General features: G+C 35.6%; 1 protein-coding gene across 1 annotated transcript; it reads right to left on the reverse strand.

The window, feature by feature from the left end:
* Positions 1-6477: 6477 nt before the first annotated feature.
* LOC145002558 (auxin-induced protein X10A-like) lies at positions 6478-6867 on the reverse strand. The gene has a single exon (XM_078961805.1). The coding sequence runs from the start codon at positions 6865-6867 to the stop codon at positions 6478-6480; it is 390 nt and encodes a 129-aa protein (XP_078817931.1).
* Positions 6868-19117: the final 12250 nt, after the last annotated feature.

Below are 19117 nucleotides of genomic sequence, written 5' to 3' on the forward strand. Positions count from 1 at the left end.
AAACATATGAGCCGAAGTTTATCTGTTCCTTCTTAGATTAGAAGCTGATATCTGGGCCCCTCGATGATTTTGTTTTGACCTATGTACCGGGCCCGGTCAGAACTAAATTGATGTGTTCAATAAAGTTCTTTGTCAAACAAATCAGAAATCGGGAAACAAATGTTGGACAATAAGTAAGACATTGTTCCATGTGTTTGTCCGACTGATATCTAGAACAGCGGATTATATGATCACTTATCTTAAATGGCGTACCATCATCTTCTCAATTTCGAGAAACCTTGTAAAGAGCTACGATTGCCGATCGGTTCCTGAAGTCATACTTGCAGTAATAGTTACTAGACTTATCCAAGTGGGAGACTGTTGGATAAGGTGTCTAAGTCCATAACTATTTCTGGTATGTACTTGACCCGACCCGACATGGTCCATTTGGGTTGCATGGCACCATGCAATTGGATAAACTAAATGAGAGAAATAACGCTTGGAGATTATTAATATATTATAAGTTCTAATATATTAATAATATTATTTGATTAGTTTGATCAAGAATTAATTTAGAATTAATTAAGTGATCAAAAGATAACTAATTAAATATATGGGTTGATTAAGTAAATCATCCATATCTTGTATAGTGGGCTAAAAGGCTCCATGGATCATCAAGTTGGGTTCCACCCATAGGATGCTCCATGGATGCTCCATGGGAGTTACAAACCCATGGGTCATGGAAATGAAGAGTCATGACACATTAGGGTTTAACCCTAGATGTGTCAACACTATATAAGAAACATAATCTCCACCAAAATCGGTTGCAACAAAGTAATAGAGGGCTTGGCCGATTTTTGAAGAGTGTGTATTCTCTCATAAGTTCTTCCAAGAGCATTTGGTGTTGTGTGAAGCATTTGAGGCATCACACTTGGGGTGCTAGGCTCACAAGGTTTCAAGGAACACAAGCAACAACAAGGTAAGTTATTCTATCTATACTTTATGTTAAAATTGTTCCCCATGTATGCTAGATAGGAATATAACCTTGGAATTCAACTTTGCATGACAAATTAGACAAACATAGATCCAAGGTTATTAGGGTTGCATGTACACTTAGGAAGTGTTAGAATGCTCAAAACCCATCAAAAAGAATCAGTGTTAAGGATACTAATGATGTCATGTGAAATGTCAAAGTGAGATTCAACAATCTCGCCATGAGACACTTAACTTCATCATCTGAAGAGTTTTCCTTTTCAAAAGCAGCTGATATAGTGGTCATCATCTATTGAGTAGTTGAGCAGTTTTGGACCAAATGATAGACATGAGAAGGGAGTGATTTTCCAATAGCCATTCTAACCTTTACATCGGCATTCAACATCCTTTTCTTTTCCTTGTTGTAACTGGGAACATATTTCCCTTTCAGCTTATTGCTAGATGCACCGCCATTGGATGATTGATGCATAGCTGCTATAGGACCTTTATTGACGATGTCGAGCATATCGAAATCCATGAAGTCTAGAACATCCATGGCCTTTGATTTCCAATTAGAGAAGATGTTTTTTTTTTCAAACAGAGGGATCTTGTTACAATTAGTTGACTTTGGAATGAAAGAAGTCGACATGATTACGTGAGTGTGTCACAAACCCGCTTTGATACCAATTGAAGGTTAGTATCGATTAGATAAACTTCAATTATGAATAACAAATGTAAAACCAATCTAAGCAAAATAATAAATAGAAAGTAAATAACACATAAGTTCTCAAAATTGTTCTTACACCAAGAAAGAGTTTTTGTCCTCACTAAGAAGACGGGTTTGTCACAAAGACGATTGACACAAAGCCACAATCACACAACATTAAGGTTTACCTTAATTTTGTGTGTGTGTGTGTGTATATATATATATATATATATATATATATACTAATTTATACATGTATATCTCTAAATTGAAGGGATTGCGTCAAATCTATACTAAGAACCGATCTTATCACAAAGATATTGGATTTGTGATCTATTATATTCTTATCTATATCATCACCTAATATACAAAAGATTACAATCGAATAACTGAACTGTAAGCTAGCATTGATAAGCTTGATACGTTGGTGTTGTAGATGTAGTATACGCTGAAGCTGATACACTGGCGTTATCATCATGCCGTGTGTTTAACTCATCAGATCATAAGGTGTGACCTTACAAGAACCAATAATGTATTGAAAAGTTTGTTATTTTGATAGTTTTCAATTTTAGTAAAATATTCTCAGAGAATATTATATTTTATCAGATTACATTTTACTAATCCGACTTATGTATATTGTAGCATATTAATGTATTGAAGAGGATACACGTCATACTTCAGGAGGGTTTTTAAATCATTTCATGGGAAACAAGAATGTAGATAGTGGTGGCTATTTCAAGATGATGAGGTGATGAAAATTGATGAACAAGGGAGAAGAATGTACAAATTTCAGAATATATTATAAAGTTTTTATATTCTTCATGATTGTAATATATATTACAAGCAGTTTCTTAAAGAATGTAATATAGAAGGTTGTGTATGTTCTTCAAAATGTTGAATACATTATTGTTTTATGTTATAAAAATTGTTGTTTTACATTATAAGAATAGTTCATAGTATTATATCATATATTCTTGATTACATGTGTATCCTTTAAGAATATTTTGTTTTTGGTGCAAATTGGTATTATTCATAATATATGAGTCATATTATTTAATAATGTATAATTCTCAATAGAATCTCTTAAATGAAGTCGTATTCTTTAAGAATGAACTCCTTATCCAAAAATCATGAAAAAAATCTTAAAAAAATTAAAGTTCTTCAATTTTAATTCTTTACAAAATGAGCATAATCATGAAAATTTGAAAAAAAAAAAGTTTAATTTTTTTATTTTTTATTTTTATATAAAACCTAGAAAAAAAATTACCTAAAAATCAAGAGAATTTATGCAATACTTCTACTCATTATACTAGTAACATTTTAAAAAGAACTTTGCACAAATAAGTTTTTGAAGTGTTTACTTTTAATTTTAAGCAATATTAGTTTTTAAAAAAAAAATATTGAATATAATATGATCTAAAATGTGATAATTCAAAGTATTTATGATTCAAAAGACAATGTTGACTTAACTTGTTTTTTATCCTTAATTTGTTATGATCTAAAAATATTTAGATACAAATATTTTATAATTCTTAGTTATATATTTTATGATTCAAAATATATAATGATCTACAATTTTTTATTTGAGCAAAAATTTCAATTAGCTGAATATATTATTGATCCAAAATCACATGATTTCAAGAATGATATGATTCAAAATAATTTGATCCAAAACTAATATGACTCAAAAATAGTATGAACGAAAAATATTACGATCGTTAATACTTTTATTATCTAAAACTTTAATAATTATTAAAATTAAAAACTCGATCCGATATTTAGTTTAAAAATAAAAAAATACTAGAATCCTCAAGTATGTATAAAAAAAATTAAAAATTTAAAAAAATTTAAAAAAGAAAAAAATTAAGTTTTTTAGAAAAAAACGAAAGAAAAAAAAATAAAAACCTAAAAACTGAGTGTGTGTGTGTGTGTATATATATATATATATATATATATATATATATATATATATATATATATATATATATATATATATATATATATATAACATTTTGATTTGAAAAAACGAAAACAAATAAATAAAAACCACTTAAATGATGTTCTATGGATATTTGTCGTACACGATTAAAATCTTCGAGTCCGTATTAATTACTACGGACGTGGTTCCCGTGTGAATGCGCTACGTCTAAGTATTAAATTTGACGTTTGTGAAAATAGATGGTAGATAATTGTTCTCCCAATCATCACCATTTTTTAAGTCTTCAAAATTATACAAAAAGGATAAAAAGAAAAGTATTACAAAAATTATAAAGAAAATAATGTTGGATTTTTCTTAGGTGCTGTTTGTTTTTTCGAAGCGAAAATTCATGAAGTCTGCAGACCACCTCTGCAATCCTCTGTAGCAGAAGAGGTGGAACAAACGGCTGCAGCCTATAATAAGAAGCATGTTTGTTTTTTAACATCTGCAGACTGCTGCGGTAAACTAAAATTTAAATAAACTAATTTTATAAACTGAAATAATTCTCAACATTGAAATTTAACAATTCTAATCTTAAAACATTGAAATAATAATAACAATAACATGTAAAAAACAAAAATATAAAACTTTTTTTAAAAAAAAATATTAAAAAATGTAAAAGAAGCTAATAGTTTTATTCTAGAAAAAAAAACTAATTTAAAAAAAGCATTAAAAAAGAAAATAATAAAAAATTTAAGAAAGTATTGCAAACGTTGTCTACAAAGTTCGTAAAAAATTACACACATTAAAAAAAATGTAACTGAAATTGAAAATATTATTAATAAAACGGTAAAAAAAAAAAACAAAAAAAACAAATTAAAAAAATCGTGGAAATTATAAAAATAAATTGTATCACATCCGTAAATAAAAATTTAAGAAAATCAAAGTTAAAAAAAATAAATAAAAGAAATTAAAAAAAAAAAGTTATACAGAAATTCTTAAAAATACACTTAGAAAAAATGAAAGCTGAAGAGGTTAGAAGAGACAAGTCAAGTGCTGCGCCACGCAGCACACGCGCAGAGGTTTTGTAGTCTGAAGTCTTCCAAAAAACAAACTGCTGCGAGAGGGAAAGTGTTGCGCGTGTGCTGCGCCGCGCAGCAATAAGTGGTTTGAAGAGCTTTTTTCAGAAAAACAAACAGCACCTTAGATGAAATATGTGTTTATATAAGGCACAATAAAGAAATAAAGAAAGTACTGGGCTATCATGTAATTTAACTCACAATCATAAAATAAAAAATTGTATTTTCCACTTCATTATTTTTTAAATGCCATGACTCTTCAACTTTTAACTTAATAAAATATATTCTTATCACATCTATTTTCTAAACTTTCATGTTTATTTCTCGTAATATATATAATCTAGTTTTCTATAATAACCTTCGTTTGTTTGAAAAAAAAAAACTAAATCTTTTATTTGTTTATTTTATGTATGTGTCGTTTTTAAGTACATGTCGGTATAATACGTGTTTATTTACATTTCAGCATAACTTTTGAGTATGTTTACATGTTTTTTTAATCTAGTTTGAAATGGTGCCACGCTTCTTTTTGACGAACTTTTGTCCCTATGTTTTGGTTGTGGTCATTTTTTGTCTTTGTTTTATACCATTGTATTTTTATCTATGTAATGGTCCTACATTCTTGTGGCTTACTTAAACACCATAAAACTTAATAAAATAGTCTATAAATTCTTCTTTAACTTTTGATAATTCATCACATGCTCATTTCTTTTAAACTTTTGGTGTTTTAGGATGCTATAATATGTTATCTTGGTTTATTCAATTTTCATGTCTACTACACATAAAAAACACTTAATAAATCACAGCAAAATACAAGCTCAAATACTTGTTATTATAAATTAGAAAGTTTCTTGGGTTGTCATAAGTACTAAGAGTATATCATCTTTTCACCTTTCACTTTTTTTTTCCTATTCAAATTTTCTCTCACTTTCTATTCACTCTTTAAATTTCAAGAAATAGTTATATTTTATTTGTGTTTATTTTTAAAATTTATTTTTTTACAAAAATATATTTTATACTAAAATTATATTTTTTTTTACAAAATATTTTTTATATATATAATTTAATTACATATTATAAAAACTTAAAAAAGAAAAAATACAAAATTCGAGCCTTGACCAATAAGGGAAGAAGTGAGACTACATGAAAGAGACACCACATGTGGATAAACCGCACCCAAGACGTGTTTCTGGGTGTGGTTCACAAACCGTACTATCCGGTTCACAGGATACCGTATCGCCTAATGTTTAGTATTTATAAGAACAAAAGTATTAGGATATTTAATTTCTTTTAAAATTAATATGGTTTAAAATAAACTATTTACGTTAAATCATTGATTTGGATAACATCTTTGATGAGATTAATAAAGATAAAGATTTATCATATTTATTATATATTTATTAAATGTTAAAAGAAATATGCTAAAAGACGAACTATCGGGTACATTTTTGTCGGTGACATCTGCCTGAAAAAGGCCGTTTTTGTGCCCATGTAGTTTTGTCGGATGGCTAGGGGTTATCTTGACTTGGATTACAGTTTAAACTATAGGCGGCGGTCTCAATGAATCTTCATCGTCGGCCTCAGAATACAATCACTGTTAAAATTTGAGCAAAACGTTCTTACATAAAGAAACTTATTTGTCATACAAAACATATCAATTAGACCACCGAACGATCCTTTAAACTTTGCTTTAAAAGAACTGGACATTGATCATCATGGGATTCCCAAAATTGGAAGAAGGAAAAAAAAAAAAAAAAAAACAGAAAAAAAACAACGGGGGTCTTTCATAAATATTTTATGCAACCCAACTAAAACCTAATCTAGCCCTAAAAACTTTCCACCATCGCGTTACTCGAACTCCGGCCGACATCATCTCCTGATCCATCCAAAATCCACTCGAACTCACTTGGTCTACACGGCACCATAAGTGCACCCTCGTGGTTGAACCCATACTCCTCGGCTGCTCTCTCCAACAACTTTTGGAACGATGGGCGCTCAAGATGTGCTAAAGGTACCACGAATTTCTTTTCTTCATAATCATCTGCTGCAATCACAGTAAAATGACCTTTTTTCACATGCACTGTTTCAAGGTTCGTGTTTCTAGGAGCCCATTTCTTGGCTTCCGAAAGTCTCTTTTGCAGCTTCTCTACCACCACTTTAAGCTTCAACATGCCATTGTTTTTGTTGGCAAGATTTTGTGTTTTTAGCTTTCCCATCTCGTATATAGTTTCTCTCTTTTTGATCAAACAGTTTGCACTATTTTCTGCACTCTACTCATTTCACCATGTGGACGTCTTTTTATAGACAACTTGTTCGTGTATTTGAATTAAGGTGGAAGTGTGGAACAGTTGCATGTGCATGTAAATTTAAGCCCAAAGACGCGTCATTGTTTATGTGGAGTCACATCTGTCGTTTACTATTTCTACAAATTCAATGTCAAAATTAATCCCAAAATTAGAGAATAAAAATAGGCGGATTTTAGGTCATTTTCGTCAAAATAAATCATTGATTAGGATGATTAATTGGACAAGCAATAGGATAGGGGTGTTTGCGAATTCTTTTCTAAAAGAGCCAAGTACTTTTTTTAATTTATGCCGCAAACCGCGCAACTCAAGAAAATTTGGTTGTATGCGGTTATTTGGTACCAAAATATAATATAATAACATAATAAATTTGTCTGTATATTTAAAGTTACCAAAGAAACATCCTTATACAATGTTGATAAGTGGCTGAATGATCATATGATTTAGTGCTAAAATTAATGATTAAAAAAGAGCCTGAATCATATAAACAAATATAAAATGAATAGACACTTATGACACATAACGCCACTGGCTATGGAGCAATTTTTGACGCGCAATGTGACGCAGATTGATGGGTATCACGGATGGTTATGCGAGTTTTGATTGTTCAAAACTTTTTTGACCGTTTTTTCAACCGTTAGCTTAATTAAACAAAAAAAAAAAACATTTTCACTTTAATTCTTCAACTATATATACACAAACACATATCTCTATAAATAATATCTCTACTTTCTTATTTTTCTCAAAAATACGGAGCAACATTAAAATATCTCTACCACTCCAAACACTCCAACAACCTCAAACACTTCAAATGATCAATATCAAGATTACATTCAAATGCTAACATCCCGAATCCAACATCAATCTCTATTTACCAACATTCCATTTCAACCAAACTACTTCCAACAACAAATACCACAATCCCAATTCGAAGGTTTTAAACAATTTCAACCCCAACAATTCCAAACACAACCATCTCAATCCCCACCTATAAAACATTGACAACGACGATGACGAACGGGTCAAAGAAACACAACCATCTAGGCGAAAGAAATCAAAAGGAAAAGTTTCAAATAGAAGAGGAACAACTTGGATGGAAGATGAGGAGGAAGCTTTACCTAAAGCTTGGATTTCTATATCGTGCGACTCGAGGACGGGCAACGTGCAAACGAGAAACAATTTTTAGCTTCGTGTTTCAGATCACTTTCATTTGCTCTTGGGAAGGCAAACGGGCCGAACGTACGACGCGGTCAATGGAAAATAACGTGAACTGCGAACGCCGTGCACCAAGTTTAACGGCATATTTGAAAATCTGAAAAATATGTATAAAAGTGGTAGCAACGATTTCAATATTTTATCAACTGCATGCCAACAATTCAAAGTTACTACTGGCGGTAAAGCGTTTAGCCACCAAAAAGCATGGGAAAATTGTCGGAACGGTCCAAAATGAGTCCTTAACCCGGAAACTTCGCATTCAGGATCAAGCACCGACTCCAACAAAAGGCCAAAAACTTCTGAGTTTGATGTGGGTTTTGGTGTCGACCTCAATGACGACTTTGACGGGACCAAATGGGAGGATCCACCGGAAGTCCCACTTAGTCGACCTCCGGGAAGGGATAAAGGGAAAAAAAGTGGCATCTTCAAGCGGAAAAACGATTAACGAAGATGTGCTTGCGGACAAAAATGACAAAACTCTAAGTTTTTCAGAAAAAAATATGAGTCAACGGAGAATGCTCGGAGCCGGAAACAAGCATTCATCAATCTTCAAATTTTAAACATGAAGCTGCAACTAGATATTGACCCGGAAAATTTAGCCGTGTTTCTGAAAATCCAACAAGAAGTTCGGGAAAAGCATGGATTTTAGGTTTTAACGTTTTTAATATTTATGTTTAATTTCTATGGTTTTTAGTTATTTAGTTTTCAAGTTTTATTTTTTATGGTTATCCGGAATCTAGATTTGAAATTTTATGTTTTATGTTTTTTATGTAATGTGAAATATCTAATTATGTTATTAATTTAGTTTTTTATTTTAATTTTAATCTATATATATTAAAAAAAACATTGTATAGTGATAACCATTTCCAAAGATAGTGAATCTGTGGTTAACATATAGTGGGGGATGATGTGGCGCATATGTGAAATCACTTTTCTAATAAATACATTGTGACCATACTATGTTATTAGCATAGATGCATAACATAGATGCATACGTAAAAAAAACACTTGCTTCTTCAAAAATACACCAAGAAATCAATAAAACAATGTTCTAAAACCTCATTTGAGTATTTAAACAAACATTTTAAATGGTTAAATGAGGGCAAGATCTTGTCTGAAGCTTTACCAACCATGATGAGGACATGATATTTTATAAGGTATGATTTAAGACATTAATTTTTTTATATATTTAATGATTATATGCATAATACATATGTTTTCTACTATAAGTCAATTTTATTGATCAAATTGAATACACAAAAAAAAGTTTGTGCCACCGGGGGAAAGCAAATGTGGTTGCTAATGCTTTAAACCATAAGTTGGCTAGTTCTTTTGTTTGGAGCCATTGTATGAGGATTTTTATTGATACGCCACCGTTGAATTTAATTACGGAGGCTCAGGCAGAGTCAAGAAGAGAATTGGAAGCAGGAGCAAATCAGGGGTGAGATACATAGGTTTTCTACCAACAACGGATGATTGTTAACCCAGTACGGTGAGATTTGGGTACCATATTTTAATGGGATCAGATGGACTATGTTAGAGGAGGCACCTAATTCCAGATTTTCGATACACCATGGAGCCACCAGATGTATCGGGATTTGCAACTTAGTTACTAGTGGTTGTGTATGAAGAGGAAGATAGCCTGATATGTTGAGAGATGTTTGACCTATTAGTTGATCAAGGCCGAGCTCCATAGGATGTATGGAAAGCTTCAGCCTTTCGAGATTTTCATGTGGAAATAGGAATAGATCACCATGATTTCACCACTAAATTACCTCAGACGTCTACGAGATTTGAAGCAATTTGGGTTATAGTGGACCGTTAGACCAAGAGTACCCACTTTCTAGCTATTCGGGAGAGCTGCTTTACCGAGAAATTGGCTGATGTTTATATACGTAAGATCGTCACTTGGCATGGTGTTCCAGTTGCCATTGTGTTTGATCGAGATGTTTGGTTCACTACTCGATTCTGGTAGAAGTTCTACCAGGAACTTGGTACAAGGCTACATTTTAGCACTACTTATCATCCACAAAATGACTGCTAGAGCGAGCAGATCATTCAGACACTTGAGGATATGTTGAGCGCTTGTGTCATAGATTTCAATGGGAGTTAGAACTCCTACCTTCCATTAGTTGATTTTTCATATAACAACAGCTATCACTCTAGTATCGGTGCACTGCCATTTGAGTTTCTTTATGGGAGGAAGTATCGTACCCTAGTTTGCTGGGTAGAGGTCAGGCATAGGGTCATGGGAAAGACCAATGTATTCCTTCATATAACATATTTTATTCAACAGATCATGAAGCGATTACAGGCAGCTCAGAGCCGGTAGAAGAGCTATGCTGATATACGTCGATCTGATTTTGAAGTTCAGGTCGGTGATATGGTTTTACCGAAGGTATCACTCTAGAAGCGTCTAATACGCTTCAAGAAGAGGAGTAAGTTGGGGCCCCGATATATTAGGACATTATGGGTATTAGCCAGGGTAGGCAGGGTAGCCTATTGGTTGGATATGTCAACGGAGCTCAGTCAGATTCACAACACCTTTCATGTTTCTCAACTTTGGAAGTGTGTAGTTGATGATTCAACAGTGGTCCCTTTAGGCGACATTCAGTTTGATGATCATCTAAACTATGTTCAAAGGCTAGTGGTGATTTTGGATAGAAAGACGAAGGCCTTGCGCAAAAAGGTGGTATCTTTAGCCAAGGTCTAGTAGCTACATTGGAAGGGTTCCGAGTGGACTTGGGAACTCGAGACTGAGATCCGAGAGCACTACCTAGAGTTATTCATAGTGCTGGACTTCAAAGACGAAGTCTGATTCATGCACGGGAGAATTGTAACATCAAGATCCCAAGGTAATTCAAATTTCAAAATTCTAAGTAGTTAGGGTTTCCACGGCATGAGGGAAAGTGCCACGACATGGAGTTTCAAGAAATATTGTGATCTCATTTAAAGAGTTTTAATGTGAAACCCTAATATTTGAGGTTTGCAACCTATTTAAAGGAATGTGATGGCTAGGGTTGCTCACCCTCAGCTTCCATCACACTCCTTCAGCCTCCAAGCAAACCCTAACCTCCATTTTGTTCTCTAAGCTTTTTGTGTTTGAAGAAGATGAAGGTGACTTCTATACTTGGATTCAGCAAGCAACTCTTCTTATCATATTATTATGCATCTTCTAGACTCTTGTAAGTCCCCAAGTTCCAAGCTTTTTGGTTTTTTATGAATTGATCTAGGTTTCTAAGCCTTATTCTTCATGTTGGGACATATTGGCATTTTAGGAAAGAAAAGTGACTAGATCTAAGTTTTGGAGCCCTTAAATTTCGAAAGAAAAGTGACCAAATGGTTTAAGATTCCCAGACCAGTCCCCACGCCATGGCTCAAGTTTCAATGGTGTGGCAACTGGATTGAACCCCGTTTTTTTTTTCGTTTAGTGGCCGCAGTGTTGCCAAGGATGGCCACGACATGGAAAATTGTTCTAGTTAACTTTAACTTTGACGAAGTTTAACCTAGGGACATTTTTGGTATTTTGAGATGTGGTCTGATTTTTTGGTCGTAATTTGTTGTATATGTGAGTTGTAGAGTTAGTATCCAGAGTAGTGTGTTGTTCAACTATTTTCTCAGACTGTGAGGTGAGTTTTCCTCGCTGTACTTGTAGGTCGAAGGCACCAATGTCGACCAACTAGGTTATGTATCCTGGTATATATGATGTTTTTATGATGTAGTGAGCTATTAGATCTTCCTATTTATTTGTTAACTGGTAATATGTTTATCTATCGCATATGTCGATATAGTGTTGTTTTGGGTTAAGCTTTACTGCCATGTGTGTTAGCCAACAAATGAGGTTATTCCACTCTGATGATAATTTGGACCCGTTACATATAGGCATTCCAATCCCATGTGTGATTGAGCCAACGCATTCCAGACCAGTGAATGATAGGGTCGGGTTAATCCAACATGATCGCTTTGTACCCAGGGGTATTCTAGTCTGATGGCTTATTAGACCCAGCATGCAAGACTGTATACGTTCTGTTGTGTGGGATTCTTTAAAGGAACTCGCTAATATTTGGTTTATAGTTTAAATTTTGTGTTTCATGTACTTCAGATGATCGGGGGAAAGCAAAGTGTGATCTTGCACACCTTTTAGATTTTAAGATGTTTGATTTTACGATACTCTGATTCGTGTGTAACATCCACAAAAATCATGCCAATTTAAAACTTTTTAAAACATTTAGAAACCAACAGTTTTTAAAAATTTTGTTTTCAAAATAGTTCGATATCAAAGTATCCCAGAAACAAAGTCATAAAATGTGAGGAGCTATACGATCACGCCTTCGCCTTCCTACGATCATCCGAGGTACCTGAAACCAAAACTGAAACCGTAAGCTCGAAGCTTAGTGAGTTCCCCCAAAATACCCATACACACAACAATACACATATAATCACAAACAACATACTATGGGTCTAGTCAACCATCGGGTTGGAATACCCCAAGCCCTCAACCATCGAGTTGGAATGCCAATATACTATGGGTCCAATCATCCTCGGCATATACCCTAGGCCCACAACCATCGGGTTGCAATGCCCACATACAATGAGTCCAATCATCCTCGGGATGGAATACTCATGGCCCACAACCATAGGGTTGGAATGCCTAGGTCTATTGGCTTTCGCACAAAGCAGATAAGCCTCAAACACCAATCAAACATGTGCACATATATTAGATAATCACATATCAGTCTATAGACATACAAACCGACCTAACAGATCGTAAAAATATAATAACATCCTATCTACCAGGATACCGATCTAACATATCATAACAGTATAACATCATCCTATCTACCAGAATACTGATCTAACGGATCATACTAGCATAACATACCGGGATAACAATTCGAAAGGGTCGGCCTTGGTCCCTTCGACCCTTGAGTATAATGAGGAAAACTCAGCTCATAACTTTGGAACTGTAGTGATAAGATCAAACTCTAGAATTATAGTCGCGAACTCCACCACCTATATTAACCATAGAACCACTTCCATAATTTCCAATTTACTAAAATACCCCCATAAGTCAAATTGGTCAACCCTTGGTCAAATTCAAAGTCAACAGTCAAGTTCAACAGTCCATGTTGATCCAACTCGTCGAGTCCTTCCAGAACTCGAGAAATTGTGAAAACCCTAGATGACTCACCAAGTTTCAGACAACTCGTCAAGTCCATGCGTATCCAAAAGTCGAGAAAACCCTAATTGACTCGTCAAGTTGTCTTGTTGACTCATCGAGTTCATGTAGAAACCAACAACGGTTAGTCTTCATCGGACCCACCGAGTTAACCATAACTTGTCGAGTCTCTTCATTTCATTTTCCATTAAGATGTTTTTAAGCTACCATAAAGCTCCAACTCGTAGATCCAGCCTCCGAAGGCATAGATTTCACGTAAAGTTGCAAACTTTAAGTGCATGCAAGGTCTTAAAGGCTTAGAACACTAAAAACCAAGTCTAGAATGAGTTTTAGGGCATGGTTAGAGGTTCATATGAGATAAAGTTGATAGCCTTATGAGTTTAAGACCTAGAGGAGTCCAGATCTGAAGTTGCAACTTCAGATCATGACTAATACTCGAAATGGCTCCCATATATGCTAAAAATGGCCCTAAACTTAAGCATGGAGAGATCTATCTAGGGAGAAGTCAAGGTAACGACTTTTTATGTTCCAAATGATGCCAAGATGAGATAGAGTCAAATTCACAAGCCCTCCTTTGCTCCAAGTTCCTTAAACTTCAAGCCTTCTTCTTAAACACCACTTTCTAAGCTCTTTAACACACAAAATGGAGTTAAATCGCGATTAGGGTTTCTTTTGGCCGACAAGAGGTGGTAAGGGACTGAAGGTGAGGGCTTAAGGTACTTTAAATAGGGTTCAAACCCTAAAAATTAGGGTTTCATCTTCTAACTCCTACTCGTCGATTCCATGTCCTCCGACTTGTCGAGTAGGTCCAATAATCCACACGGACTAACCCGCTTCTACACGACGAGTTGGGGGCTACAAACTCGTCGAGTAAGTCCATAAACATGCACAAAGTGCTTTAAAACTTATACTTGGGAGTCAGGGTGTAACGCCCGGGTTTCGGGGCTACACATTTTTGACAATGTAATAGTCTAGGTCAACTATTGTAACTCTTTTTAAATTAATAATGATGAAATATTTGAGTATTATGTGAATTATGTGTATTTATGTGCTTATTATTTAATTATAAATGTATAATTAATAAAGAATAAAAATAAGCATCAAAATTAAACTGTGAGATAAGCCTGATATCTCTACATAAAGTTGTAGTAGTCGAAACAAGGATTCCGGGGATATAAAGAACACCGAAATCCAAGATATAACGAAGAAGTTATGACCCGTCGAAGTTTCACGACAGAACCGGCGCGACACCGGGAAGCGTAAATAGTGAACTTACAATAGAGCGACTTTTAGCCTTAGAAATCTAAATTAGAATCGTAGAATATGTTAAACTGAGAGTGTCCATAAAAAGAACGCCCAAATTAGACTTCGTATGATGAAGTTATGAGATTTTAACGGACCAATCTTGTCCCGCCCTGTTAAAAATATAACTTTAAAAATAAAGTCTAAATTAGCCAACGGAGTCTAACCGAAAGTTGTAGAGTACGTCTCCACCTACGTGTGGATATAAAGAACGTCAAAAATGGAGTTCGTATGAACGAGTTACAAATTATAATAGCATATTTACGTATTAAAAAAAAGTATAAATCATATATACGTACACATATACATACATATGTATATATCATTAGAAAGGTATCGACAATGCAGTCATTATAAGACTAATGTTGAGTTCTTTCGACATTAGTTTAGTACAAATATCATTAAATCCATTTAAAATAGTATTACAGAGGAGTGTTTAGTTGTTTATATAACTAAAAGGTCATTAAGTAATTATGGAGGGTAGTTTTTGAAAATTCAATTAGTATAAATAAGAGCTTTGGGCTCTCATATTTCTGGCACCATTCTCTTGATTCAAGAGTCTTTCTCTCCTTATCCCCCGAGCATTTCGGTCCCTCGTGATTTGACTTCTCTTTCTGTAGTTTTTCGTATAGTAAGGTGAGCGCTGAAGCGTTGCACGAATCTTTTTTAGAAAGATTCAGCGACGAAGTTCTACCCCTACAGAGCTCGACTCTTAGCTAAAATTCCCTTTTAAGTAAGTTATGCTTACCCAATTTTAATATAGCTTATATTTAAAATTAATATTGTTATTATGAACTTATAATAAATATTTGAGCTATTATTATGACTTATATAAGTGTCATTATAATATCTTTTTAACTACTCGCAGTACGGGGAATCTGGTTTAAAGGGTCGCATATGGTTGTTGGATTTCAGAAGTGCTATACGCCAAAATGGTCTTGCCCTCCGGTGTTTTATATTTGGCCCCTGTCTGTACATATTGGTTGGAAAGTATTGTTTAAACGCTTATATAATAATAATAACAATAAGACTAATAGTTATTCACGATAAATATTAGACTAAAATCTAGTGGTGATAATACTAGGTTTCGTAAAAGGAAATTATTTTAAAGTAAACGAAGCGTTGTTCGAGTACCGAATCACCACCTTTTCAAGTGAGTGCATAGTTACTTTCATCTTACACATAGATATGAAGTATTTTATATATTACATGCTATATGTGCATATTATCTGTATACTAGCTATCTATGTTGGATGAATGTTTTTATACAAGTTTTAAATGATTTAAATTGTATATGTATTTTATATCTACAAAAATGTTAGGGTAAAACATGGGTAGATGTAATAAGACGATGTGTGATAAAATGATAAGAGACCTCAATGTTGTTGTTGTTGATCCAGTCATCTAGCGGAGTATAGATAACGACCACGGAATCTTCTAGACAGTCCAGTGGAACGCTGGCAGACTCGCAACCTGTAGGTGTTTGTGAACGATGTGTTCACCGGTGTACTCCATCCCCCTCATGGTTGCCTTTAGTACATTTGTTTTTGAGGAACCCCCTTAGCAGTAGTGTCCATCCCGATGATGATCCTTAGGATAAGTCCCTTATGATAGGTGTTTAGGGACGTAATATGAGGATAACGGGAACCGGTAATCGGGTTATTGTTGGTCGATGAAATTAATAAACTTATTTATTGTGGGTTGAAAACCCTATGTGCTCACCAGGCTCCCAAGCCTAACCCACTCAGTTTTATGTATTACAGGTAGTGGCGCTCGAGCATAGTTGTGTTGTGTTGGGATGAGGGTTACAGATATAGGCTTGTAGATATGAAATAATGTAGTAAGGCTTATATTGTATAGTTTATACTTACGTAATGTATCGAACATGACATCTCGAGTCTTTTAATGAAATACATTTCTAAGGAAATGCTTTTGATTACTCTTTATCATATTATTGTTTTGGGACAAATTCCGCAACTCTTTTATTAAAAGGTTACTCTAATTTTGAAATAAAGTATAAACAAAACCGGTCTTTTCAGGCCGTGATTTTGGGGATGTCACACAGGGTGTTAAAATTCTCCCCCACTTGAACTAGACTTCGTCCTCAAAGTCTGCAGCAGCACACAAGTCTGGGTAGTGCTCCCGTATTTCTGCCTCCGACTCCCATGTCCACTCGGATCCCTTTCTGTGCTCCCACTGTACCTTTACTAGAGGTACTTCCTTGTTCTGTAGGACCTTTACTTTCCTCTCAAGAACGGCTATTGGCCTCTCCACGTAATTCAGGCGCTCGTCAACCTGAATATCGTCTAATGATGCCATCTCCCCCTCATCTGATATGCACTTTCGCAACTGTAACACGTGGAAAGTGATGTGGACCTGACTAAGATCCTCTGGGAGATCTAGTCTATATGATACCTTGCCAATCCTAGCAGTGATCCTGAATGACCCAATGTATAGGGGACCCAATTTCCGCCTCTTCCTGAAGCAAATCACACCCTTCGCTGGTGAGACCTTCAAGATTACCATGTCACCCACCTGAAACTCCAGCTCAGATCGACATCTGTCAGAGTAACTCTTCTACTGACTGTAAGTAGTCTACAACCACTATCTGATCTGTTGGATCCTCTCGGTAGTCTGCAAAGCTACCTCTATCCATCCCATCACCCTGTGACCAATCTCACCCCAACAAACCGGGGTGTGACATACCCGTCCATACAACAGCTCATATGGTGGGGCACCAATACTGGAATGAAATGTGTTATTGTAGGAGAACTCCGCAGGATGTAAGTAGGAGTCCCAGCTCCCACTAAAGCAATAATGTGAGTTCTTAGCATATCCTTGAGTGTTTGTATGGTTCGCTTACTCTGGCTATCTTTCTGCTGATGGTAGGATGTACTGAAGTGCAGTCGAGTGCCCAGTTCCTCGTGGAACTTCTGCCAGAAATGGGAGGTGAACCGAACATCACGGTCTGAAACAATAGAGACCGGCACGCCAAGGTGAGCAACGATCTCGCAGATATATAAGTCAGCCAGCTTCTCGGCTGATGAACTCTCCCGTATCGCTAAAAAGTTGGTGCTCTTGGTCAATCGATCCACAATGACCCAAATAGCGTCGAAGCCCCTCGTCGTTCTCGGAAGCTTGGTGAGGAAATCCATCGTGATCTGTTCCCACTTCCACATAGGAATCTCCAAGGGTTGTATCTGACCATGCGGCCTCTGATGCCCGACCTTGATCATCCAACAAGTCAAGCACCTCTCAACGTAACATGCAATCTCCCTCTCCATGTCTGACCACCTATAACTTAAACATAAATCTCGGTACATTTTGATGGCCCTCGGGTGAATAGAGAAGCGAGACTTATGAACGTCCTCCGATACAGTTTGTTTGACCCCATTAGACATCGAAACCCAGACCTGACCATCGCGGGTCAATAGCCACTGGCTATCTTGCACAAGTTCTCACCCCTAATCTTCTCAAGCTTCCAGTTCTCCTGACGCATACCCTCAGCCCGTGCTTCCCTTATCAAACCCATAAGTGGAGAGTCCATCGAAATCCTCATACATGTTACTGGAGTAGAAGATCCAGCTTACTTGCGACTCTGAGCGTCCGCAACCATGTTCGCTTTACCTGGGTGGTAAAGGATCTCACAATCTTAGTCCTTGACTACATGCAGCTACCTACGATGTCTCATTTTCAGGTTCTGTTGATCCATGATGTGTCTCAAACTCTTATGGTCCATGTATATGGGTAAATGGACCCCCATAGAGGTAATGTCTCAAAATCTTGAGAGCAAATACCACCGCTCCCAACTCCAAATCATGAGTAGGGTATCTCGTCTCGTGCGACTTCAGCTGTCGCGATACGTAGGCTATCACCTATCCCCTCTACATGAGGACTGCTCCCAGCCCTTTGATGGATGCATCAGAGAACACCAAAAAATCCTCAACTCCCTCCAAGAGAGTCAAAATTGGAGCCTCGCAAAGTCATTGTATGAGGGTATCAAATGCCCTCTACTGCTCAGGGCCCCACCGAAAATCCATTCCCTTCCTCGTCAAACGAGTTAGGGGTACTAGAATCTTGGAGAAATCATGTATGAATCTCCAATAGTACCCTGTCGATCCCAAAAAGCTCTTGATATTTGAGGGAGATTCGGAACCTTCCACTGCAAAACAGCCTCGATTTTGGCCGGATTGACCAAAATCCCTTACTGGATAGCGAGGTGTCCAAGGAACTGAACCTCTCGTAACGAAAACTCGCACTTCGAGAACTTGGCATATAGTAGTTCTCGCCTCAAAACTCCCAATAACTACTGAATGTGCTCCTCATATTGCTCTGGGGTCTTAGAGTATGCCAAGATATCCTCTATGAATACGATGACCAAGTAATCAAGCATCGGTTTGCAAACCCGATTCATCAGGTCCATAAATACTGCAAGCGTGTTAGTGAGCCCAAACGGCATCACCACGA

Source organism: Lactuca saligna, chromosome 6, assembly GCF_052625555.1.
Source record: "Lactuca saligna cultivar CGN05327 chromosome 6, ASM5262555v1, whole genome shotgun sequence".
NCBI lineage: Eukaryota > Viridiplantae > Streptophyta > Magnoliopsida > Asterales > Asteraceae > Lactuca > Lactuca saligna.